The sequence below is a fragment of the Alosa pseudoharengus genome, unplaced genomic scaffold, assembly GCF_046254945.1.
Source record: "Alosa pseudoharengus isolate Yale_2024_CS ecotype anadromous, Long Island Sound unplaced genomic scaffold, YU_APseudo_1.1 YU_APseudo_1.1_scf_10, whole genome shotgun sequence".
Classification (NCBI taxonomy): Eukaryota; Metazoa; Chordata; class Actinopteri; order Clupeiformes; family Clupeidae; genus Alosa; species Alosa pseudoharengus.
The window spans coordinates 25,496,749-25,522,377 of NW_027468565.1; the positions used below are offsets into that span (position 1 = coordinate 25,496,749).

A 25,629-nucleotide genomic window follows, 5' to 3' on the forward strand; every position below is an offset into this window, starting at 1 on the left:
ATAATGTCTGGCCAGAGTAGATCTTATCTCATGTCAGTTATGCTGCACTTCCCTCATGTCTGACCCTATGGCCATCCACCTCCGTCTGACCTCAGTATAGTTTTCACACCTCACACCGCACAATGTCACATGCCTATATGGTAATGAGTTTTTTATGAGTCTAACGGTATACAGGCACATCGACTTACGTTTACGTGTGTGCGTATGTAACAACTTAACGTTTACGAGTGTTTGTATGTAACGTCCTTCAGACAGGAGTATAGGTACAGTCTGTTTCGTCATCTGCCCCTGTTACTCAACATGTTTTACTGTGAGGAAGAGTGGATTCTAAAAGCGACTAGGCATATTTTAGAACACAGGGAACAGACCGACACGACCTATGGAAGGTGACACAGCATTTAACAAGTAGTCAGGAGTACTAACGAAACACGTCTTGTGGCTTACGAGGACGTTTACCTTCGCCACATGGACGTTCACCGTAAAAGAGACGCCATGCTTGACGACGTGACATAACGGATTAGTACAGAATGTACAGACTCAACTTCTCGTTAAGAAAGTGTCGGCCTTTTTTGCGTTCCCAATGGGTCAGCAGGCTGAGGGTTTTTCACCCAGATCAGCCGCCCTGATCTGAATTAGTGGAGAACGCATGCAAATCCTAGCAGCAATGTTAAAAAATGGCCTTGGCTGGACCCTTATATGTGAAATATCTAAACAAATCTATCTGCTTTGAAAATGTGTGTGTTATTCTCCATGTGTTTGAGTGTTTACAATATGTGTCTGCTACATGCTGCACATGCACAGGTGTGATGGATGTACATATGCAGTATGTATAGGTGTGCATATTTGTGCTCACCAGGGAGAGAGAGAGTCCCAGCTCACACAGCAGGACGTTGGACCGCACCCCTGCAGACAGCGGCAGGACATTGATGATGTTTGTGCCCATGAGGATGGCAGAGGCCAGGAAGTCGGCCAAGCCGAGCTGGACCAGAGGCTTGACCTGAGACCCAAACAACAACATCAACAACATTAAATATCATTCATCAAATCATGACCAATGACCCCGCTCAGTTACAGATCTCTCTCTCTCTCTCCAAGAATCTGTTTCCTAAAGAGGCTCTGATGAGAGTTCATGCTGAACGTGGCAGAGAAGAGGAAATGCACATGTGTGAGCTTACACAGGTTAACTTTGTGTGTGGGTGTGGGTTTGTGTGTGTGTGGGTAACTTGCAAACCTGCTAGCGCTAAGGCAAACCAAGTAAATGGTCTGCGTTCGTGACCGCTCAAAGCCTAGAGAATTCCACACAGCTCCTTTAAGGTGATTAAAGTAGAGGGAGCTGTGACACAGGTGGTTGCACTTCATTTCCCAGTGTCCGTGGGCCCGGCGACGAAAGTTCGGGTCTGACCCGCTATCATTTCCCAATCCCACCCCATCTCTCTATAATTGTGCTGCGAGTAGCCCCTTCCCCCTCAGGCTGCATTCAGCTGATCTGCTGCAGTCCCATATCAGCCTGTTCTAAACGGTGGGGAGAACTCAGCGGGAGCTGGTGTTAGCACAGCAGTGCCGCCACTGACTTTACTGTAACAGTGGATGTGTGCTCTGAGATAAAACTCTTCAGAGATAAGTCAGTCAAGTCAAGTCAAATTTATTGATATAGTGCATTTCATACACAGAGGTCATTCAATGTGCTTTACGATAAGACAGGTCCTACACTCAAGACACATTCCATCACACGCACAAACACACACACACACACACACACACACAAACCTATTTCTACCCCTCACCTGTTCATTGAGGTAACGCCTCTTGATGATGGACAGAAGCACCACAGAAGAGCTTCCCAACAAACTGTAAGAAAGCAGAGAAAGCAGTTCTGTAAGTATGTTAAGTTCTATAATTACATTAAGTTCTATACGTACAGAGAAAGCAGTTCTGTAAGTACATTAGGTTCCATAAGTACATTAAGTTCTATACACAGAGAAAGCAGTTCTATAAGTACATTTAGTTCTATAAGCAGAGAAAGCCATTCTATAAGTACTTCTATGAGCAGAGAAAGCCATTCTATACGTACACAACACATAGATACTGGAGGTGGGAGTAAATGTATTTATTGCATTATTTATAGTATTGATGTGGCACCAAGTACTGTGATATTTAGTCAAGGACTATTATAATGTGCCAAAATGGTTGATCTAATATCTGGTAGAAATAAATCAAAATATATTTCATAATCGAATTGCAATATTATCTGGATCGTAATTTAATATCGAATTGCAATATTATCTGGATCGTGTGAAGAATCACAAAAATATTGTAGCGTGGCTCGGACATGCTGACAGGGAAATATGTTACTGTTATACTTACCTTCATGCAGTGGATTATGGGAGAAATGTACAGCTTAGATACTGGGTATGCTTCCTAATGTTATGCGTTAATCACCGGTGAGTGACTTGTCATGTATGTGTGTAAACTAGCCGGCTGTTGTGTTGTCGGGATGAAAGGGTTTATGTTACGGGATGCCACCCAGGTTGTGTAGTATAGCCACTGGGTATAAGCTGACCCAGTCCAAGTTGTGTGTATTGTTCTCTGTAAATGCTGGTAATAAACTGCCAAGAAAGCAAGAATTCTTTGCCTCGTCACAATATCATATTGCAAGCAAATTATCACTGTAGTATCATATGGTCAAATTTGTGGGAACTCCCATCCTAAACATAAATAGAAACACATTCCAATCTAATGTTCAAGAGTACTGAGGCAAAAATATATTGTGCATATTGCAATTCCAAATCGTCCAGCCATGGTCATCATCTTCGATTTGGAGTGGTGGGCAACGCGCTGTCCAGTACCGTGGTGCTGAAACGGATTGAACCTCGGGCAGACACCACGCTTCCATCCCCGATATTCGGGGTAAAGTTCTGGTAGTAAAGTCAGTCGAGGAAAAACATTGTGCCAACTTATGAAAGCTATTGAGCACTTGGGCAGGGGCAACAGATCGCTTACGCGCATTTGCGCTGTGACTATCGCATGGAGGACCTGGCTTGGACAAATATTTGTAATGTCTTTACTTTGAACAAACAGAATTCGCTGCAATAGGCCTATTTCTGTTCCGCCACGATGTTTCCACGTATAACACCTTAGGACACAGAATAGTGTTATGAAACCACTATAGATGAAATATGTTGTCTCAGAAATTGAAAACATATCCAAGTTGCTCTGCTGGTTGAACTAGTTCCGTGGCAGGTTCAGATAAGCAAGGACGTAACACCTGTCACCTGGGTCTCCTTTATTTACGCTTGCACAAAAAACACCAAAAATTTACTGGAAAGACTCATTCCTGACCTTCAAAGACTCGGTAAAAAGAATAATTCAGGTTGGCAAAAAAGGCGGACACTCACCTGAAACTCAGCGTCGACAGGTACAGTCTCGACAGAGTATCAATCTAGGGAAACATGAGGGAAGTCTTAACAGCGTTGGAATCGATTAAATGTAGGCTAGACTAAAGCCAATTTATTCATATGTAATCTTCTGCAACAACATTCCATGCAAATTCTTTTTTTTAAATGTCAATTTGCCATTTGATTTAGCACACTAAAGACAATGTAAACAAAACGCCTCTATCTCCATGTGCCGGCTGAAATTAATATTCGCTGCCATACCTGCCACTTTTGTAGTCGACTGAAGTTAATATTCGCTGCCATACCTGCCACTTTTGTAGTCCTGCTGTGGCGTTCATTGTCAGAGCTTGACCAAACCGCTGCAAATCACCACGGTAGTGCTCTGCTCTCCGGTGCTACGGTGACTGAGACACCCTGTGCATCGTCTGCGCGCTTCAGCGACGCTGGTGTTTCATTAACGCTCAGCCCGCCCGCCTCACTAGCACCGTCTGGACGTTGGACCTAGATTGGATCACGTGTTGACTTGACTCGCTGGTAGGCAGCAGACATGTCCTCTGCACCTGTCCCCTCCCTAAGTGTGTGTGTGTGTGCAGTGGCGCAAAAAGTGGGTATGCGCTATATGCGGCGCATAGGGGCGCAGCATGGGGGCGCCAAAGCGATGGTAAAAATAATAATAATAAAAATAATAATATATTTGGTGTATTCTATATGTAGCTACTGTTGTACGTTTCTAAATCATTTCTGCATTTTCTCAATGTTAAATAAAATTTTAGAGGACTAACAGGCTAGAGTAGGCGCCCTATCTCATAAGATTATATCATAGAATTTTTACATAGAAGAGGGAGTGGGGCGCTGTGAGCGCTGAGTGAGCAGGTACGAGTAGTGAGTTTTCGTCTATGGAAAAAGATGGATAAAGCAAAAAAGCTGTCGGGGGCTAAAATAGAAAAAGAAAGGGAAAATGAGATGGCATGTCAAGGGATGCGACAGTAGTTAAATAAGTGGATGGTGAAAAGCAACAGGTAGGATTTAAAGTGTGACGTCTGTGCCTGGAAGCACAGTCCATCTTTTTCCATAGACGAAAACTCACTACTCATACCTGCTCACTCAGCGCTCACCATGCCGCTCTGCGTGCTAAGCATATGCCGATTGAAACAGCCTATATTCCATTCAGATAGCTAGGTGGCTACCATGCTCATACTGCACTTTTAATGGCAAACTGAACAGAAATGTCACACTAGCAACAACTCATTACATGATTCCATTTCCTAACAATGAAGAGTCCTTGTAATAACTTAATATTGTGCTGTCAATGTGGCGCAAACAAAGGCTAGAGTTGAATCAGTCTATCCTTTGTGAGCAACAGCTGGCAAAAGGACGTTGTGAGAACCGTTTAGACTCTCTTAAAGTGACAATGCGACATTTAACAATACTTCAAGTTCAAATCGGCAGAATTTCTTAAAAAATAATAATATGTACTAATACATTATTGGCCTTTTGTTTTACTTGTTTTACTTTTACTAGTTGTTTGTGTTTTCTTTTTTTTATTGTTGGGGGGGGGGGGGGCGCCAATTTGTTGTTGCATACCCTTCAAAAAATGGGTAGCCTATTAGAAATCACAAACATGAGTTTTAAAGCATCTCTCAAATTCATCATATGTTGAAAAACAAGCATACAAAGACACCTGTTGGGTTCACTTGTTTACATTGAATCTGAAGATGAAGCACTCTTGATGGACAGAGGGAAAAAGCAACTCCCCTCAACCCCCACATACACATACACACACACACACACACACACAGAACTGAGAATGGCTGTAGCCCAATGCATTTACTTGTGTGTAGCATGGCATGTGGCAACAGCAGATTAATCCTAAATGGGGAGGTGATAAGGTGCATTATTTCTCGCATCCTGGGTCGATGCATCTTAGTCAGTGGTTCTGAAACTGTCATTTCCCACTTTAAAGGTGGGGAATTTTCAAGCCCCAGCTGACCCCAACAACCCAGCAAAATGGTAATGTTAAAATACTTTTTTCACATCTTGGTTCCACATTAGCCCACATTTCCTGCCTCAGGCTGCTGGATCAGATGTTATTTTAATTCATATGTTGGTCTGTTTATGACTGTTTGTGTGTGGTTATTTTGTTTTGATTCTATGATCTTCCTTGTCAAAAAGGAAAGGCATTATTAAAGATAGGCACAAAAGAACACCTTTCCTCCTGTTCCTCGCGCCCCACCTATCACGCCCCACCGTGCAATGATGGGTTTAAAACTCATCATTGCACACTTAACCAGAATGTGGGTTGGTCTTCCTTGTCAGATAGGAGGGATAGACATTGCCTTCTTTTTATTTATTATCACAAACAAGGACTTGAAATGAGGTTTTTAGGATGCAGACGCTCAAGGCGTTACTTTACTTAAACAAAACAAAAGGCCACAGTGGGCAAACACGACAAAAGGTATTTTCTTTTCACAGAGCTTCACGCTGAATCCACAAATAATAATCAACAACACACACTGAGAGTCCAGGGTTTAAATTGGAACTTAAATATGACCGCCGCTCAGTCCTGTACATCCGTTCCGCGAAAATAAATCACACTTCAATTTGTCTCCATATTTTACTCCATCCCCCACTCTTGACACTTTTGTGTATGCTTGTTTGGCATGCCTGAGTGTGTGTGTGCGGCTGCACAGAAAGTAGCCTACTGGTGCTGAAAAGGTGAATAGATTGTAGAATAGCCAAAGAAGATGTAGCATTGTTATAAAACCTTTACAATCTCTAAACAATCACAAGTAGGGCAGTTCATCACAGTTCATCCATTGCAACTGGATTGATGAAAGGTCACTTACACCTGTAGGCTACATTGTATTTGGGAAAAGCAAAAGGTATCAGCATAATGTTATTTATTTATTTATTTATTTGTTTATTTATTTATTTATTTACAAAAACATCTCTGTCAGTTCCATGCCGTTTTCAACAGCTATCAAAAACAAATGTCATTTTTGGATGGATGGATTTTTTTGTGAATGTTTCTTCTTCTACATAAGATTTTAGTCATCTTTAGTTGTAATGTAATACTTTATTGTCAATGCACAAATGAAGTAACAGTAGTCTGAAACGTTATTGTTAATACACAAATTAAGTAACAGTAGTCTGAAACGAAATGCTGTTTTACATCTAGTGGTGCAAATAACTGACGTCAAATGGGCCTTGATAAAATGCGTCGCTAGACTTCATACACATTTTAACGGGCCAAAGTTGAAGAGCTGTTGTCCGTTATTGTTCGTGCAAATATAGGCTGATTCATGTTCCCTTGCATTGTGTAACTGAGGTCCATGGCAAGTCTGGCTTTCACCAGACCAAACTTAATCTTTTAAGAAATCAAAAAATAAATAGCGGGCAGATCAGGCTGGGTTCACCAAGCCTAGTCCATAGGCACCCGATATTGTTCACGCTCTGGCTATTCTAAATGCAAAAATGCATCAGGTATTATGACAAAACTGTAACTAACAAACTAGATCCTAATAGAAAGCTGTTAGCTTCCCTAAGCTACAGGTAGGCTTATAAGGTAGGCCTATTTACAACATACATTGTCAATAGGCTATGCTGGCGACACAAATAAAATCTCCTTTGGAAACCAATGGCTTACGCCTTACAGTATCAAGCGGACTTAAATTGCCATATCGTGGCGAAAAGTTGTAATAAAATTCACGCAGCTCCATGAGTCAAGGAAAGCGCGAATGAAGTAGCCACTTCTAAATGGGACCCACTAGCCTACACAGTAGCTTAAGGTGTGTTGCTAAAGCAGCCATAATGAAATGAAGGTGTCATTGTTTGGATACTTCACACACACGTGCTTTTTAATTTCACAGACTACAACTACCAAGCTGGAATCAAAGCACATCGATTCCCCTCTCACACCCTGCACGCACTTCAAACAAAATAAACAGGCGTCTCAGTCTCACGCATGTATAGGCAAAACTGTATCAGACTGGTGTAACGTTGGTAAATCTTCCATTGCACAGAATGATTTTTGTAGCACGTGCAACAAATGACAGTTGAAAGATACAATTACAGTGCTGCTATCAATTTGCTTGGTATAACCGCATTTATAGTTTTCTACAAATGCAATCAATCAAATTGGCCTCCATCACTCAACCAACGCTAATGGTAACATTGCCTAGGTCCTTATTGATATTATAAGATTAAGGTACCTGCAGTAAAAACCAAGCATGTCCGATAAACATCCTCAGATTTATTTCGGCTTCAAGAAGAAATGGGAATTACATTTCATGTGAACATCATCCTATCCTTATTAGACGTTCTCTGCGGTAAACTATAGTCCTTGTAGGAAGCGTCCATTGTTATTCCAACCCACGTTTAACTTCCAACAAAATTACGTCTCACTGCAACGATGCGCCATCTAGTGGACAAACGACTACTTATCGCCAATACTGGAAATGCAGCCATGATGATGATGATGAATATTTATTTGGGCTTTCTTTTAATCCTACTGAATTTGTAATTATGTATCGGCCGTTCTAATACCGATAGCATGTGGGTGCCTGTGTGTGTGTGCATGTGTATATGTGTGCACCGCCATCTACAGGCCAATGAGTGTACAGTTACTAAATGTACACATAATCTATTTTTTTAAAGATCCCCCCATGGATGAAATTCTACGAAATCCTTCTACGGGGCCCAGCAGGGGGGGGGAGTGGACTCCAGGGATGAAACGAATTTTTTCCGTAAAAGTCTAGTGGGGCTACATACCCACCAAATTTCATGTGCCCCGGTGGTTCGGTGTCCCGGGTATCGTTGACCAAAAATTCAGGAAGTAGATGACGAGAAAAAAAAAAAAAAACTTTGACAATCCCTATATGACCGCTTCGCTCAGCGCCTTCAGCGGCGGTCATAATTAGGATTGGAAACAGGTGGGCAATGAACAAGGCGGGAAACTAATGAAGGCAAACTAAAATTCTGGGGAGGATGAACGGATTGGATCTGCATATGCTGGTTGGGCAGGAAGCCGGACTGGAGTAGCTGCAGGGACTGGAGCTGGAACAGAGGGCTGGGATAGCGTGGATGTGACATTTATAAGGCATTAGCAGGAAAACTACCCGCTTACCTGAGCTCCCTGTCGAAATCTAAGTCTATATGTGTCACAATACCATGGGCACAGAGTCTCATCTCCCTTGAAACCCCACTAGTGAAATCTGACTTTGGGAAATCTGCTTTTAACTTTTTTGCACCATATACGTGGAACAAACTGCAAGAAAGTCTGAAACTAAGCTAATTTGTAACAGTTGATAATTTAAAGTGTTTTCTTAATGATATGGCTACGGTACAGTGCTCCTGTTTTTAACGAACTCGTTTTTATTTGTTTTATGTTTTTTATTTATTTATTTCATTTTTTCTATTCATTATTATTTCATTTTTTCTATTCTATTTCCCCTGGTAATTTGTATTGTATTCTTCTTCGATTTAATTTTATATTTTTGTACTCTGATTTCTTAGGAACTGTTTGCCATCAGGGCTTTGCTGTAAAAAAGCTCTCTGGGCTCATTCACATTTCCCTGAATAAATAAATTACATATAAAATGACATATATGTCTCTATTCCCCACTAGTGGGGCCTGCCCCACACTTTGAGAACCACTGGGTTAGGAGCATATACTGGTAAAATGGGATTCTTGTAAATCTGCCAGATTCCCGCCACCTGCTGGTGAAAATACAAACTTTGTCATTTCCAAAGGGCGCTCTATAAATTATTTTAGTGCGGAGTCAGTCCATTTGAAATTAAATTGTTCTTATATTATTCAAATTCAACCCAGTCTTGTATTTCCTAATATTAAGCATGTCTAACACAGTGTTGCTTTGTTGTGGATAACATTTCAAGAGGACTGAATATTTTGATAATAACTAATTTCCCCATAAATATTTGCGTTAAGTGGACCCAAACTTACTTGACAGATGCCAATTTTATTATGGAATACAAAGCGCCCGTGCTTGCGAACATATCCGTAGGGGTAGGTACCCGGTACTTTAGTAGGAAATGACGCCATATCTTCCGCGGTGGCCGACAGGACGTGGCAGCACGCAAGCGCATATCAAAGGACTCTGGAAGACTACGAGTGTTTAACTGAAAGAAACTCAGATTCTGGCTAAACTTTTGACACCAACAAGTCAAAAAAAGTCTTTCTAAAATGGGGCTTACAATTTCTTCACTTTTTTCAAGACTCTTCGGCAAGAAACAGATGAGGATACTCATGGGTGAGTCTCGACTAATCAGCTGGATGCTCTTGCTAACAGGCTAATCTGCGCTAACCGTGTTAGCTAACCACTCCTAGAAGAAGGAAATGCCGGGTGGTCAAGTTAAAGTTAACGTTACTACACGAGAAGCTAGTCGAAATAGTTTGCGTAATTTTGTGTCTGTAACTTTGCAAAAGTAAGATATGGTTTATCGAACTGAGTGACCAGTTAGGACAAAATTCTTTAGTGTGTTCATGCTGTTTGATGAGCTGTTCTTTTGCTAAGTTAGCGATAGCTATCATAAGTGCCTTATCTAGCCATAGCTAACATTAGCCATACGCTGAAATAGCTGGAAAATGGGAGGGATGTGAACCAAAACCTAAGGGTATTTACCTTAACCATATGCCTTAAATACTGTCTCACCCACTCATTCTCCATCTAAAGGCCTCATACACACATTCAGGGCGATCATTTGGCTCAAACTCGGTGGTCTATCTATTTAGCGATGGCTAACAAGTTAGCTCGTTTGCCACCCAGACGATAGTCCAACTTGTATGGGTTTAACAGTCGAATCAGTTGTAGCAGCTATGATCATTTGATTGATTTGGTGATCACTTCTCTTTCGCAGTGGGTTTGGACGCCGCCGGTAAAACTACCATTTTGTATAAGTTGAAACTCGGGGAGATTGTCACCACTATTCCTACAATTGGTAAGTTTTACAACTCTTACTCGATATGACGAAGTGCATCACAGCAGTTCACCCTATATTGGATAACAACATATATGTAGCGCTCACGAGTCGTTCTGAGTTGTCACCAGCGATTGTTATCAGAGTCGCCCCTCGCCATGAGCGGGCACTTGGACCTTGCATGTCTTGTGACTCCAGAAGTATGACTGTTTGGAATGTCTCTCTACGAACAGGCTTTAACGTAGAGACCGTCGAATACAAAAACATCTGCTTCACCGTGTGGGACGTCGGCGGCCAGGACAAGATCAGGCCTCTGTGGAGACACTACTTCCAAAACACACAGGTACCATGATCCTTTATGCCAGCAGTTTTCAAACATTCTGCAGAGAGAATAAAGATTTGCTGATTTAATTTGTAGTATTACCAAATGTTCTTTAATTCAAACATATATGTATCAAACATAATGCTACTGATTACGAAAATGTAAATGTAAAACAGGTTTATAGGCAAAGTATACTTCCGTATACAAAGAATTTGAATTCTGCATTTATTCCATCTGTGAATAACACACATGAATTACACACATGAATATATACTTTAAATGTCCTGTATTTATTGCAACCTGTAAATTGTGAACACCTATGCTTGGGAAGCAAGGGCCATATCCAAGCATTCTTATACTATAACTATACTTGATAAGGTATGCTCAAATGATGCCTCAAATCAAACTATCAAATGCTCTGTGCTTTGACGATGTGTCACAGGAGACTCACCCTTTCAAAGATTGTAATGGCTGATTGTATGTGTTATTGTGTTGCTGTTGTGAGTGTAGATGTGTCTGTGTCTGACTGAAGTCTGATGTTGTGTCCAGGGTCTCATCTTCGTGGTGGACAGCAACGACCGAGAGAGAGTAGCAGAGTCTGCAGAGGAGCTCGCCAAAATGGTAAGCACCGAACAGAGGGAAGAGGGGAGCTTCCGACTGGCACCGAAATGACACCATACATATTCTTGCTTGTCACAAGGTTTTTTTTTTTTTTTTTTCGGACACATTTTTGTTAGCCACAGTATTGGCCGATATCGGCCTTATGGACTCTACATTTATGATATCTACTGATGGCAGTGGTTGTTGTTTGTCTCATGTTGCATGAATTCAGCACTAGGTAAATGTTGTTCACATTCAGAGATTGTGCTATGAAGGCCTGAACGACTTTTTATTAAGACTTTTATTATTTTAATTACTTATTAATAGTGTAGTTTCCTCTTATAATCGGTGCATCCAGATTTTCTAAAACAAAAGATCATGTGAAGATTTTCCTCTTTTGCTCGCTCTGCTGTTCCTTCTTGTTCAGATATGTGCCTGTGATGAGATGTGCATCAGTCTTTTAGACACTCCATTCTAGGGCGCGTTTCCCAAAACCATAGTTGCTATGGTTGGTTTGTTGGTTGCAATGCAATTTCCCATTGCCAACCAACTAATGGCCACCTTACATCAAACAACTTGGACAAGATTTGGGAAAGATTCTTGAAAGATTGTAGTCTTTTAACTTATGCCCCCCCATTCAAGCATTACTCATAAGTTAAAAGACTACAATCTTTCAAGAATCTTTCCCAAATCTTGTCAAAGTTGTTTGGTGTAAGGAGGCCATGAGTTGCTAACAGGTTAGCAACTATGGTTTTGGGAAATGCACCCCTGATCACTAATAACACTAACACACCACAGAGGCTTTCAACACACTCTTTCAGTCCGTATGCGTCTAGAACAATGAGCTGTGTGTGTGAGTGAATATGCTACAGGTTGTTGTGCTGAGGTGTGTGTGTGTGATGGTAATCATCTGGTAAGATGTGCTGATAATGATGGTGTGTGTTTGCAGCTGCAAGAGGATGAGTTGAGGGACGCTGTTCTCCTGGTGTTTGCAAATAAGCAGGACCTTCCCAATGCCATGGCCGTCAGCGAACTCACAGACAAGCTGGGACTGCAGAGCCTACGCAGCAGAACGGTACGCATGCATTACATACGCACATGCACACATATAGAACGTATGCATGCATTATGCATGCATTACATACATATAGAATGGTACGCATGCATTACATACATATAGATTGGTACGCATGCATTACATATAGAATGGTATGCATGCATTACATACGCACATGCACACATATAGATTGGTATGCATGCATTACATACGCACATGCACACATATGGTACGCATGCATTAGGTATGAGCTACACCAGGCGCGTAACTGAAGCGTTCCATTCGCGGCATGTAAAATCCATTTTAAAAGACTGGTTTATTTTTTCCGAACGTATGCGCCGCTATCACGTCTGGTGTAGCTACTTCCATTGATTATAGTGGCAGCTAATTGTTGCAGCAGACGCTACGTAAACGGAACGCTTCAGTTACACGCCTGGTGTAGCTCATACCTTACATATGCACTGGCACACACCTAGAATGGTACCCATGCATTACATATGCACTGGCACACACCTAGAATGGTACCCATGCATTACATATGCACTGGCACACACCTAGAATGGTACCCATGCATTACATATGCACTGGCACACACCTAGAATGGTACCCATGCATTACATATGCACTGGCACACAAAATACTGCAAAAATACCGAAAATCGTGATAATTTTGGTCACTATAACCGTGAGGTTAAATTTTCATACCGCTACATCTCTACACACATGCACATCTACACATATAGAATGGTACGCATGCATTACATACATACAGGCACACCTAGAGAACCGTGCACATACTTATATGCATAGCCATGCCAGCAACTTTGCTCACAAAGCTGCCTGATGTATCAACCTAAGTATGGATCAGTATACTGACAAGCACAATGATAGCACACATAACATAGACAGGCAGACGCACACAATCTGAGGTGCGTTTCCCAAAACCATAGTTGGCTATGTTAGCAACTTAGTTGTTTGGCAATGAGAAATTGCATTACAACTAACAAAGTTGCTAACTTAGTTAGCAACTATGGTTTTGGAAAACGCGCCCCTGATAGACACACAGACACACACACACACACAATTCAGCAGTGCACCACACACGGGTTGTTTGAGGTGTGTAACCTGGTCTCTCTGTTTCTGTCCCTGCAGTGGTACGTCCAGGCCACCTGTGCCACCCAGGGCACCGGACTCTACGAGGGCCTCGACTGGCTCTCCAATGAGCTCTCCAAACACTAGAGCCCGCACAGGGACGAGGAGAGGAAGAATGGAGAAGAAGGAGGGAGGGAGAGAAAGAAAGAGAGCAAGAGGGGGAGAGAGACTTCCAATCAAGGGACTTGTTGTGGCCTCTCTCTCCCTGCATCTGAAGGAGTGTGATCGGACGAAGGCGTCATCATGAACGAAATCTGCACCTGTTTGTTTCTTTTTTCTTTATTCTTTTTTTTTTTTTTTCATTTTCTACTTCCTTTGTCCCCTGTTAACTGTCCTCCTTTCTTTTAAAAACACCTCATTTTCTATGACTGTAAAAATAGCGCTTTAAAAATCATACGGGGCTTTTATGTCATTGCTTTGAGGTTGTCAGAGTGGAGCATTGTGGGTAATGAAGTCTTTCCCTGATGGCCCAGTATTCTCATCCAGTGAGTTTGGTCTGTCATGAAGTCTGTTTAAAAACTTTTGGATGTTGGCTCTCCATAGCATGACCCCCCCCCCCCCCCCCCCCCCCATGCCCCCCGCCACTACCCCTCCCCCCCGGCCCCCCTCTGCTGCTATCTCAGAGGAAGGAGGGCAGCATCTGAGCTGCACCTTTCCAATCTTGTGTGTGTGTGTGTGTGTGTGTGATGCGTGGTGCGTGCATGTGATGTGTGTCTGTTAGTGTGTGTGTGTGTGTGTCTGTCTGTCTGTCTGTCTGCTAGTATTTCCTGCTGCTGTGTGCTTGAGTGTGTTTTGACTGAACTCATCAAAGACGTGGAGACCCCTCTTCCTCTTCACTCTGAGGTTCTAGAACTGAGCAGCTGCCTGAGACGCTCTGACCCCCCCCCCCCCCCCAGGACCAGCAGGGCAGCGCCGCTGCCAGTGTAAGAGATGCTGAGGTGTCTCAGGGCCAAGGCAATGCAATAACCCAGCCCCAGACCCAGTGTCTCTGTGCTTTTGGTTTCCTAAGCAGGTGATAAACAGCTCAAGTGCCTGGCTTGTCTTGGTATCATTTTTAATTGTGGTTTTATTCGTTTTCTGCCCTGTCACTTATACATTTCTCAGTAAAAATGTGTTGCCACTGCTTGACAATGTCTGCTGTTATTTTGACCGGGGTGGGAGCTCCGCTCTCGAGGGAAGTGGTGGGCCTATCATTACACACTGGATCTCAAACTTAGATTCTGCTGCGGAACTTAGAAACGGGACTTGTAACTCCACGTGGGAGAGCAGGAGCAGAGTGGGATACAAAACTGCTGGGAGATCTCAAGCTCCAGCGGTCCCGTCCCCTCCCTCCCTCCCTCCCTGGCCTGATGTCTATTTTAAGGGGCGCATCTGGGAAATGTGGTGACCACTCATCTGAAAAGTTTAGTAGTCTGCAGTGCACCCATCTCATACCTGCGTGTTAGGTCATCATAGTTATCACCATGTTATTACCAGGGCTGTGGAAAGAGGCAGCGGGGAGTGATGGTGAGAGTCTGCCATCGCACAGTCACAGAACTTGTTCATGTGACGGCCTTGTTCGGCCTTCATCATGCCCTTTTTAAGCTCACCTAAATCTGGGGGGGAGTGTATCTGATAACAGGACAACGAAAGAGCCAGGGAGTAGGGAGATGAAATGATGCATGGATGTGGAATCTACAGTTTGAGCTGGGCTTCTGTGGAAATGCGCCTCTGGGCTTTGCTGTCAGTCTGTGGGGGGAGCATGTGTGTATATATAGTATATAAGTGTATATATACTTTTTTGATCCCGTGAGGGAAATTTGGTCTCTGCATTTATCCCAATCTGTGAATTAGTGAAACACACACAGCACACAGTGAGGTGAAGCACACACTAATCCCGGCGCAGTGAGCTGCCTGCATCAACAGCGGCGCTCGGGGAGCAGTGAGGGGTTGGGTGCCTTGCTCAAGGACACTTCAGCCGTGCCTACTGGTCGGGATTTGAACCGGCAACCCTCCGGTTACAGGTCCAAAGTGCTAACCAGTAGGCCACGGCTGCCTCTCAAAAGGCAGGTCTCATGTGTGCAGGGTGTCCTCTCTGGGTCGACCTCACCAAGTGTGCAGTGTCCAATGGGAAAGCTCCTCTTCGCAGAGAGGCAATACGGGAATTTTTTAATAATTTCACATTCCAATAATGTATTTTAAGTACAGGTTCCACTTGTTAGGTAATGGCATTTTCAAAAAGCAAATGATATTGGATTGGGAGGAATCAGAACGTGCCTGAAGAGAAAGCCCTCTAGATAAAGGACAAATAGTGTTTGCAGTGTAATGTCAAGAGGCAGATTAAAATACACATTATGTCCTGTTTCTGTTTGGGGCAAAACAAGACAGGAATGGCAAACAACATTGTGTATGCTTCTTACAATATAAATAAATAAACAAAATTGTGTACGCTTCTTACAATATGGATAAATAAACTTTTTCTGCTATTAAAGACCGAACAGGAAATTCACCTGTGTTGTAAGTTGAGAGTTTCAAAACACTCTGTTTAACACTGTGTGTACAATATGTTAGGCTATATGATATCTATTTTCTTTAATACACCATGTAAATATGCCATGTGTCATCTCATCCGTGTGCAAATATGTCATAAAAAGCTGTTTGCGGTGAGCTTATTATAGACTGCTTGCTGTACTGCTGCAGGTGTGTAATGTGCGCCATCTCATGCAGAGCTTTTTGAACAGGTGAACTGTAGCCTGCGTGGATGCCATAATCACATTGATAAAACAGGCAGAATGTTGCCTGTAGCATATCCATATTCAGACACTGCTCCGTTTCTTTGAGGGACTATTATAAACCGAATCAATATGTTCACTTAGCAGACGTACTACATTAATATAGGAACCCTGTAGGAGACTCAGTGACTTCTTGTGTCTGTATAGTGGGAAGAACTTACATGCCCAGTGATATTTCCCCCACTGAATTCATATGTTATGTGAGGATGAGTGCTGTGTGTGTGTGTGTGTGTGTGCGCGCACGGATGAGTGGTCTGTGTCTGAGTCAGTGGCGCAAAAAGTGGGTATGCGCTATATGCGGCGCATAGGGGCGCAGCATGGGGGCGCCAAAGCGATGGTAAAAATAATAATAATAAAAATAATAATATATTTGGTGTATTCTATATGTAGCTACTGTTGTACTTTTCTAAATCATTTCTGCATTTTCTCAATGTTAAATAACATTTTAGAGGACTAACAGGCTAGAGTAGGCGCCCTATCTCATAAGATTATATCATAGAATTTTTACATAGAAGAGGGAGTGGGGCGCCGTGAGCGCTGAGTGAGCAGGTACGAGTAGTGAGTTTTCGTCTATGGAAAAAGATGGATAAAGCAAAAAAGCTGTCGGGGGCTAAAATAGAAAAAGAAAGGGAAAATGAGATGGCGTGTCAAGGGATGCGACAGTAGTTAAATAAGTGGATGGTGAAAAGCAACAGGTAGGATTTAAAGTGTGACGTCTGTGCCTGGAAGCACACGTTTCATGTTCGTTATAATAACATGAACATGAAAGCAACAGGTAGGATTTAAAGTGAACATGAAACGTGTGCTTCCAGGCACAGACGTCACACTTTAAATCCTACCTTTTTTGCTTTATCCATCTTTGTCCATAATGACTGAATGAATGAATGATGATAATGAATGAATTTTCTATAATAACATGAACATGAAAGCAACAGGTATGAACATGAAACGTGTGCTTCCAGGCAGACGTCACACTTTAAATCCTACCTGTTGCTTTTCACCATCCACTTATTTAACTACTGTCGCATCCCTTGACACGCCATCTCATTTTCCCTTTCTTTTTCTATTTTAACCCCCGACAGCTTTTTTGCTTTATCCATCTTTTTCCATAGACGAAAACTCACTACTCGTACCTGCTCACTCAGCGCTCACGGCGTGCTAAGCACATGCCACTCTATGCGTGCTAAGCATATGCCGATTGAAACAGCCTATATTCCATTCAGATAGCTAGGTGGCTACCATGCTCATACTGCACTTTTAATGGCAAACTGAACAGAAATGTCACACTAGCAACAACTCATTACATGATTCCATTTCCTAACAATGAAGAGTCCTTGTAATAACTTAATATTGTGCTGTCAATGTGGCGCAAACAAAGGCTAGAGTTGAATCAGTCTATCCTTTGTGAGCAACAGCTGGCAAAAGGACGTTGTGAGAACCGTTTAGACTCTCTTAAAGTGACAATGCGACATTTAACAATACTTCAAGTTCAAATCGGCAGAATTTCTTAAAAAATAATAATATGTACTAATACATTATTGGCCTTTTGTTTTACTTTTACTAGTTGTTTGTGTTTTCTTTTTTTTTTTTGAGGGGGGGGGGGGGCGCCAATTTGTTGTTGCATACCCTTCAAAAAATGGGTAGCTGCGCCCCTGGTCTGAGTGGTGTGTGTGTGTGTGTGTGTGTGAGGCACTGAACACAATGAACATTTTTCGAAGCCTGGTAAATAATGAACATTGACTGAGTATGTCCACAAGGGGGAACACTTTCACCAATGATGATGGGCACGTTTGCTGGTCGGCATTATGAAAAGTGCTTGTTCCAACTCCAAATCATCTTATCACTTGTGCACATAAAAGTAATATCTCCCAATCCTTAACAAACAACAAATGCTTAAGTACATCCATGCAACCTTGATTGTGTGCAAATTGCTGTCTGTTTTATTATTTTTTTTTTTTTTTTACATTTTCAATTGATGTCATGTTGGTCAAAATGCATACTGGTCCCATGCAGAATAGACCATATTCTGGCCATATTTCATCCCTTGAGTCATTACAGTTTGTGTTGACTAGTTGTAATAAGGAGTGTATTCTTATGTTTTAGGCTAGGCTACTCTGTAAAATTTGCAGAAGCTTTAGGCCTTGCCGTACTGTAACCTAAGCCTAGTAGGCCTATAGTAAAAACTTTGAAGCATATTCAGTCTCTTGCGATCAATCCCCCCACACAGTAATGTGTCATTTTGTTGTTTAGAAATAGCTAGGCTACCTTACATAGCCCTCTCTAACCCTTCCTCCCTAGCTTAGGCTACGCATCTCTTCTGAGGAAATGAAACTAATGTTTGCGGAGGTGGAGTCTTCCGCTGGCATAAAAACAACTCTTCATTATTGCCAGGTCCTTTCTATCCTGCAGATTCGTCTGCCCGAAGGATCTTGGGTGAGTAGGCTAGCTTTTGTTTTTTAACTTTAGTTTTTTTACAATTAGGCTAAATGTAAAAACAACTTCAACATGCAACCTCCAACGCCTTTCCTTCATAATTTTCTATGGAATGAACTGCGTTATTTCCTATGTAATCAGTTGCATTATGCAGAAGCCTGATTTTTCGAAAATTTCTGAACTTCCGTGTATTTCTCAAACAGGGCGCGGTGGAGATGTTCTTCGCGTTGAAGACGCCACAAAGCCTCAAGCTGTCTGCTTGCTCTCTTTATGTGAGTGTACCAACGTCTCTTATATCCTCCTGCTAATATAACCTAGGTTTTCAGTTTGTGCGCAGCATAGCATAACAGCTGATGTATTCTATAATAACAACCTACATTTGCTGATTCATATATTTAAGCATGACTGGTGATCAGTTCATCAGCTCATAATGCTGCCAATTTGTTTCTATTAAGGGTTCCATACCCTTTTATGGAAGTGTCCACTGCTATCAACATTTGTGGATGTATTAGCCTACAGACTATGTTGTTGCCTGTTCTTCAAGTGGGAGCGTGCCTACTGCCTATGTTCCCACAGCCCTATGGTCCCACACATGTTCCCAGACCCTAACCCTAAACCAACCCTAACCTAGAAATGTGGTAACATGGCTGTGGGGGAGCATTGGGCTGTGGGAACATAGGACTGACCCCCTCAAAGTTATTGTGTTAGCTGACTCACTATGCCACACACACACACACACACTGCTGTCAGTTGGCTGACGGTCGCTTCTGTTTCTCAGGATGTCGAGTAGTGGAGTAGTGGCGTAAAACCCCTACTGCCAAGGGTAGGGCACTGGGACCCTGTGCCCTCAGCCCCGGTGATGTCGGCGCGGGATCCTGATTCGTCGAGGTTCCCTGCGGGCCCCTGGTCTGGAGGTTCGGGTCTCTAGTGAGCAGCGCCAGGCCGTCGATTCTTCGACCGCCAACGATGCATCAGACACAAGAAGCAACCAAAAACAAACAAAAGCCACCAAACAAAAATCTCTCTTTTCCCCCATTTCCCTGGTGGCTTCTGGTTGTCTGTTGCTTGGTTGGTGGGTCGAGGGATGGACCTACTGGTAAAACGTTCAACCCGGATTTTATTTCAAGTGCTGTACGCTTGTTTTCCTTATCAGAAAATCAATAAAAATGGCAAAAGCTGGAACTGAAACCTTTCTGTGTGAGGTCTGTAAACTCTTTTTAAATCAAAGCGTCAGCTACTCTGGCAGAATAACTAGTACATTTATTTGCCTTTATTTACATTCATTTACATTATCATACACAATGGCCATTCAGTATGCTTTGTATTTTATACTTATGCCACTAGATCAACCAATGACGACAATAGGAAATATATAAACAGGACTACAACGCCAAAATTATCTTAATTAAAAGACAAAAACAAACCAAAATATATAGAGTATGTACAATAAAAATGAAATAGACTTGAACCCACTAGTTCTGTATCTCTGACAAAGTACTGCCTGAGTTCAAAAATGGAAGTCAAGTCAACTGATTCTGATGGTAAGTAGTTTGCAAGCAAATGTCTGCTCTGTCCAGAATCTTTTGTCTTGTGTGTCAGTGTCTTGGAGGGCTTTGGGTTGCACTCTGCATATACAAATAATACATAGACACAGATGAATGAATGTGTCATCACTACTCACAATGACAATAGCGAAACAGTGTACAAAAGAGCTAGGCTATGAGATTAAACAAGATTCCAAATAAAAGCATTTTTCTCCTTGACTTTACACAATACAGAGGTCAGCACATAACAATCTGTTCCGTGAGGCTTCTAGAACAGTCTGAGAGTTCCGTGAGGCTTCTAGAACAGCCTGTGAATTTCTAGACCAGTATGGCTGTTTCCTGGATTCTCTTGTGGTTTACTGAGAAATGAAACTAAGGGAGGTAGGGCTGGACCCACAGCACCACACAACACAGACTCACACAGACTGTACGAGATAGCCTACAACACAATACAAACTCACAATACAGACTCACACAGACCGCACAAGATATAGGCTAACCCAACACAGACTCAGACAGACCAAACTGACACTATACCCCTAGAAAAAAGTACAGCTGTACAGCTGTAGTGAAGATACTAGTTATATACTTCCAGACCACTTTTTAGTTCATGATAGTATAAAGTATACCCTCAGTAAACTATAAGTTTAAGTTTTTATACTGCAAGTATACTTGTAAGTTTCCTTTACATGGACTACAACACAATACAGACTCACAGAGACTACATGAGACAGATTACAACACAACAGACTCAGATCAAAGAGGTGGGCAGTATGGAAGCATATTAGGTGGAACTGCTTTTGCTTGGATATGAAAATAAAAGTCAATAGTTTAGTATTAACATAACAGTAACGCCTGCCCCAGTGGCCCCTCCTCTAGGATACAAATTTGCATCATAGAAATTGTGTGCTTTTTATGTATGTGCTCCTGTGGCTTTGTGTGTGTGTGTAGCTTTGTGTGTGAGTGTATGTGTGGGTGTGTGTGTGTATGTGTATGTAGTTTGTGTGTGTGTGTGTGTGTTACGTAAAATGGTGATGCACCATGCACCACTTCAGCACCAGCCTGTCCTTGATGTTAGATTTGAGAATGGGACATTATCACTTATGCACCATGTGACTGGATCTCAGGCATCGGAACCATGGGCTTTCCTGAGCAGGACAGAACAGGAAACTCCCTAGAGCCACCAGAACGTTCTAGAACAGGGCCCAACATTCCACATGTGGAGCTAACTGCCCAGGAGGGTAGGGTTTACCGAGAAAAGAAACCTAAACAGGTCGAGTCTGGAAACACCAGGCCACAGACCAAAACAACACACACACACACTCACCAGGCCGCAGACCAAAACAACACAACACCAATCCAGACATGGACTTCCATCTTTTTTTAAAATCTTTATTTTAATCTACCAATTACTGTAAATGTCTTGTAAATATCTTATAGAAAGGTTTTACATATTTTAAGAGATGATACAGCTTTGAAACTCATAAAACACTGCCTGTGTCACACAGCAAGACTGCCTATCACAGCTGATGTAACAGAACACACACACACACACACACACACACACACACACACACACACACACACACACACACACACACACAGGTCTGTTCATGACTCCAACAGACCACATATGGTTTGCCCTTTGATGTTAAGACAACATGATACACTTATCCTTGTGACGAATTTACACACACACACACACACGTGGTGATGGCTCTTCAGCAGCCTGCACCAGCCTGTCCTTGATGTTAGATTTGGGAATGGGACATTCTTATGCACCTCTGTGATGACATCACTTATGCACCATGTGACTGGGTCTCTGGCCCAGGAACAGGGTTCCTGCCCAGGAGGGTGGGGTTTATTGAGAAAAGAAACCCACACAGGTCGAGTCTGGAAACACCAGGCTACAGACCAAAACAACACACACACAGTCACACACACACACACATACACACACACACACAAGTCTGTTCACTCTTTACCAGAGTTTAACAGACCACATGTGCTTTTCCCTTTGATTTGTTTCACATGGGATGTTAAGAGAATGTGATCCACTTATCCTTGTGAATAATTACACACACACACACAGAGTAGCTTTGGTGTGGTCTTTTTCTAACTGTTGGTGCCAGTACGCTGACTTCATGCCACACCTTATCAGCAGACTTCTCTTGGACGCCTCCACTGAAGAATGCACAGGTAGGTGGGCTGCATGTGAACTCAGGAATCCCCCCTCTCATCTATTCACTCATGGGTGGGAAGATTGATTTTGTTATTATTAGCCTATTGCAAATGGAGACAAGTATGATCGTGTGTTATCTTTATCTGCTCAGAGATCATGCTTTGTTGAGACTATCGTACGCCATAGCAGTCTTCTGATATGTGTATGTAGTAGTATGTAGTCCAAACTCATGTATTTATAAATTAGCTTGCTACCTTGTTGGAGCTGTGAGACAACTGAAGTGTTGTGTGGGTGAATTGGATATGTGACAGGTTAAAGACACAGTCGTAGAGTCTAGAAAGGTGGACCATTACGCACCATTACAATCGTTTACTCGTCCTACTTTGGTTAAAAATGCGTCAGCCAAATGTAATGTAATGTAATTCTATCAGAGCCTGTTCACTTCCTATTACTGTAACTCCCATCATATCGAAACTGCTTGCAGTTCACCCATAGTTCCCCTAGGTTGCTTGCTTATTGCCACAAAAATATATTTTATCTTAGTTTTCTTAGCTACAATATGGATTTTCCATCAACAGTGAGACAAACAAATATCCATGTCCTGATGTCCTTTCAGTATTTTTTTTACAGGGTGTGCAGGTGTTGCCCTTCACATGCTAGCATTCTGCTAATGAATGCTGATTGGTCAGTGAAGCTCTGTAGAAAAGATTGTTAAGGCGGAGCAAGATACTTCGTCGTAGTTCATGTCTATGGGCGCGAAATGGGGATCGAATCCTGTCTGCATAAAGAGGCGTGTCGATGACGTATTGATGAGCGTACGTTGCAAACCGCCAACAGCAGCGGCATAAATAACCGGCGCACACCTGATATAAAGTCGATTTTCTCCAGACTGGAATGCTCAAAAATGCTAAAAATGTACCTGAAATGTTCACAAGGGTTTGAGGATCATGAAAACGTGCCCGAAATTCACATTCCTAACTCTATAGAACTAAGACCTTAGCATATGTGGTAAAATTCTGAGCTATGCCCATAGACTTCAATGGAGCAGTCGCTGCCTCTGCTCTGCATAAAGGGGGATTTTGACCCCCCCCCCTCGTGCGATCCGGGTTCCCGGAAGTGGCTCCTGATGAAGTATCTTGCTCCGCCTTAAAGGGGTGGTTCAGGATTTTGGACATAGGACCTCATTTCCAAGTAAGCAAGTGTGATATTTATCAGTGGAGACCGTTTTCAACACGTTTCATCCAGTCCTTCTAATTGCAGAGTTCGCAGGTGCTAGGCTAGCGCAAGTCAACGGTATGTGCTAGCCTGCCACTAAAAACAGTCTTACCCACTCCAAAGAACACCCGAGGCAAATAAATTATAACGCCAGACTATCGATGTAAATGTCTGTTTTGATGGTGTTATTTCTAACGTTATTCTATCCTTGCATTTCAACGATCGCATTACATTTTGAGGGACTAGTTTCTTAGCAGCGGCGGAATTATACTTGCTCCGGTTAGTAGTACTGCGCCGAAAAGTAAACAGTAAAGCGCACTCCAATGGGGATACCTAGTAGTAGCCTTGGTAATATCAGTCCGCCGCTGAGATGCAAAATGACTACTACCAACTTCAGGGATCAAAGTATAACTATTGCAACGCGATGCGAGGGTAGTTGTATTTCTCACACTATTCTATCAACACAGACATTTACATCGATTGTCTGGAATTTGCCTCGGGTGTACTTTGGAGTGGGTAAGACTGTCTTTAGTGGCAGGCTAGCACATACCGTTGACTTGCGCTAGCCTAGCACCTGCGAACTCTGCAATTAGAAGGACTGGATGAAACGTGTTGAAAACGGTCTCCACTGATAAATATCACACTTGCTTACTTGGAAATGAGGTCTTATGTCCAAAATCCTGAACCACCCCTTTAACAATCTTTGTCTGTAGGCTTCCATTCATTCTGAGCTCGCTCACGATTGTCCTCTAGGTGAACTGCAGCTAGTTTCGGTTCTGGAAACCAGAAGTGTTCTGAGAAAGTTAGTTCTCCTATTAGAAATTATCTGGTTGTATTTGATATAGCGCCTCTTGAGGTGCAAAGTGGTATTACAAGACAGTACAGCCCAAAGCTAACTTGTTAGCATGCTAACTTAACTTGGTATCTGCTAGCTAATGGATATGGACTAAGTTGGACTATTTTGGGTTTTGTTCTTTTATCCAGGTGGTTGATGGAGGAGGCATAAATCCTGCTGCCAAGGGTAGGTCCTCGAAACCTGGCAACCCCTGGAGTCTGGCTGAGGAGGATGCTTCGCCTAGCAACCCCCTGAGTCTGGCTGAGGAGGATGCTGGTGCTCGAGGAACGCAGGCAGCGCTTTACCATCCTGCGCTGACCTTGACGACGAACCAACGAGAACAACGACGCAACAGACGAAGCAACACGACAACTAAAGACACTGGAGAGCATACAACATGTTTTTAAGCACTGAACACACCAAGCTAATCATAACTTCAATGTAACTTACACTTAACTACTTATCACTGAGACTACTGAGATGTGAGGTGAACTAAGTCGCTTATTGTGTGTTAATATGTGGTCCCCATTTTCCCATTTTTGGGATGGTGGGCTCCAGTTGTCTGCGTTGCTTGGTTCGGCAGGATCGGGGCCTGCTGGTAAAACGCCAAGCCCCAAGATGATAAAAATAAATATCCAATAAAAATCGAAAAATCTTCAACAATCCCTTTGAGTCATGTGCATTCTTTTAAAGACTTGATTAAATAAAGATCAAATAAAGTTACTTCTACCATAACACAGTCCTATCATAAAATAATTGCAAAATGACCATTCATGACTGTGTTGGCATTGACGCTGGTTTGCAGTGTGTGTGACAGATAATAAATAGCCTTTGGCACAGTTCCAGTGCCATCATCCATGACAGGAGAGGTCCATCGGAGGAGTGTTTGTTTTCCCCCACCATCTGTCTGTTCAGGACTCTACACACACACACATAGATGTTCATGACTCTACACCAGGGGTGCCCAATTTGTATGGAAGAATATTAGACTCAAAAGTTTTGTACGTGTATCACGTTTTGAAACTGTAGAAATTATTTGTATTAACAGAGACGCTTCTTATCCCTAAGGTGGTGCAAAAGTCTGTGCACCTGCAGAAAAGATTTGTAACTGTAGGACAACTTTTTGTACGTAGAATATTGATTTGTAATTGTAGAATATATTTGTAATGGTAAAATATTTTTAACTGT

General features: G+C 42.4%; 2 protein-coding genes and 2 long non-coding RNA genes across 4 annotated transcripts in view; 3 read left to right on the forward strand and 1 right to left on the reverse strand.

The window, feature by feature from the left end:
* Positions 1-3,949, reverse strand: part of LOC143140463 (uncharacterized) — a 9,049-nt gene extending 5,100 nt beyond the window's left edge. Inside the window, exons 1-4 of the mRNA XM_076301387.1 lie at positions 3,701-3,949; positions 3,396-3,439; positions 1,785-1,848; positions 854-997 (exon numbers count right to left, since the gene is read on the reverse strand). Of these exons, the coding sequence (XP_076157502.1) occupies positions 854-997; positions 1,785-1,848; positions 3,396-3,439; positions 3,701-3,733 (285 nt within the window). The 5' untranslated portion in view covers positions 3,734-3,949. The remainder of the gene's footprint in view (positions 1-853; positions 998-1,784; positions 1,849-3,395; positions 3,440-3,700) is intronic.
* A 5,508-nt stretch (positions 3,950-9,457) lies between these two features.
* LOC143104738 (ADP-ribosylation factor 4) lies at positions 9,458-14,037 on the forward strand. The gene is made up of 6 exons (XM_076269012.1): positions 9,458-9,664; positions 10,272-10,352; positions 10,565-10,674; positions 11,203-11,274; positions 12,203-12,328; positions 13,462-14,037. Exons 1-6 carry the CDS (start codon positions 9,598-9,600, stop codon positions 13,546-13,548), a joined length of 543 nt encoding a protein of 180 aa, XP_076125127.1. The 5' UTR covers positions 9,458-9,597; the 3' UTR covers positions 13,549-14,037.
* Positions 14,038-18,567: 4,530 nt separating this feature from the next.
* On the forward strand, positions 18,568-19,853 carry LOC143104748 (uncharacterized). The gene is made up of 3 exons (XR_012983123.1): positions 18,568-18,665; positions 18,869-18,937; positions 19,444-19,853. It is a non-coding gene; the product is annotated as an uncharacterized LOC143104748 (long non-coding RNA).
* Positions 19,854-22,092: 2,239 nt separating this feature from the next.
* Positions 22,093-25,106, forward strand: LOC143104751 (uncharacterized). The gene is made up of 2 exons (XR_012983124.1): positions 22,093-22,408; positions 24,591-25,106. It is a non-coding gene; the product is annotated as an uncharacterized LOC143104751 (long non-coding RNA).
* Positions 25,107-25,629: the final 523 nt, after the last annotated feature.

Excerpts from the sequence above, each read along its gene's own strand:
- LOC143104738 (XM_076269012.1), top strand. The coding sequence starts at position 9,598 with ATGGGGCTTACAATTTCTTCACTTTTTTCAAGACTCTTCGGCAAGAAA. Across the intron at positions 9,665-10,271 it reads ACAGATGAGGATACTCATGG|TGGGTTTGGACGCCGCCGGT; the intron begins GTGAGTCTCGAC and ends TCTCTTTCGCAG. Across the intron at positions 11,275-12,202 it reads CAGAGGAGCTCGCCAAAATG|CTGCAAGAGGATGAGTTGAG; the intron begins GTAAGCACCGAA and ends GTGTGTTTGCAG.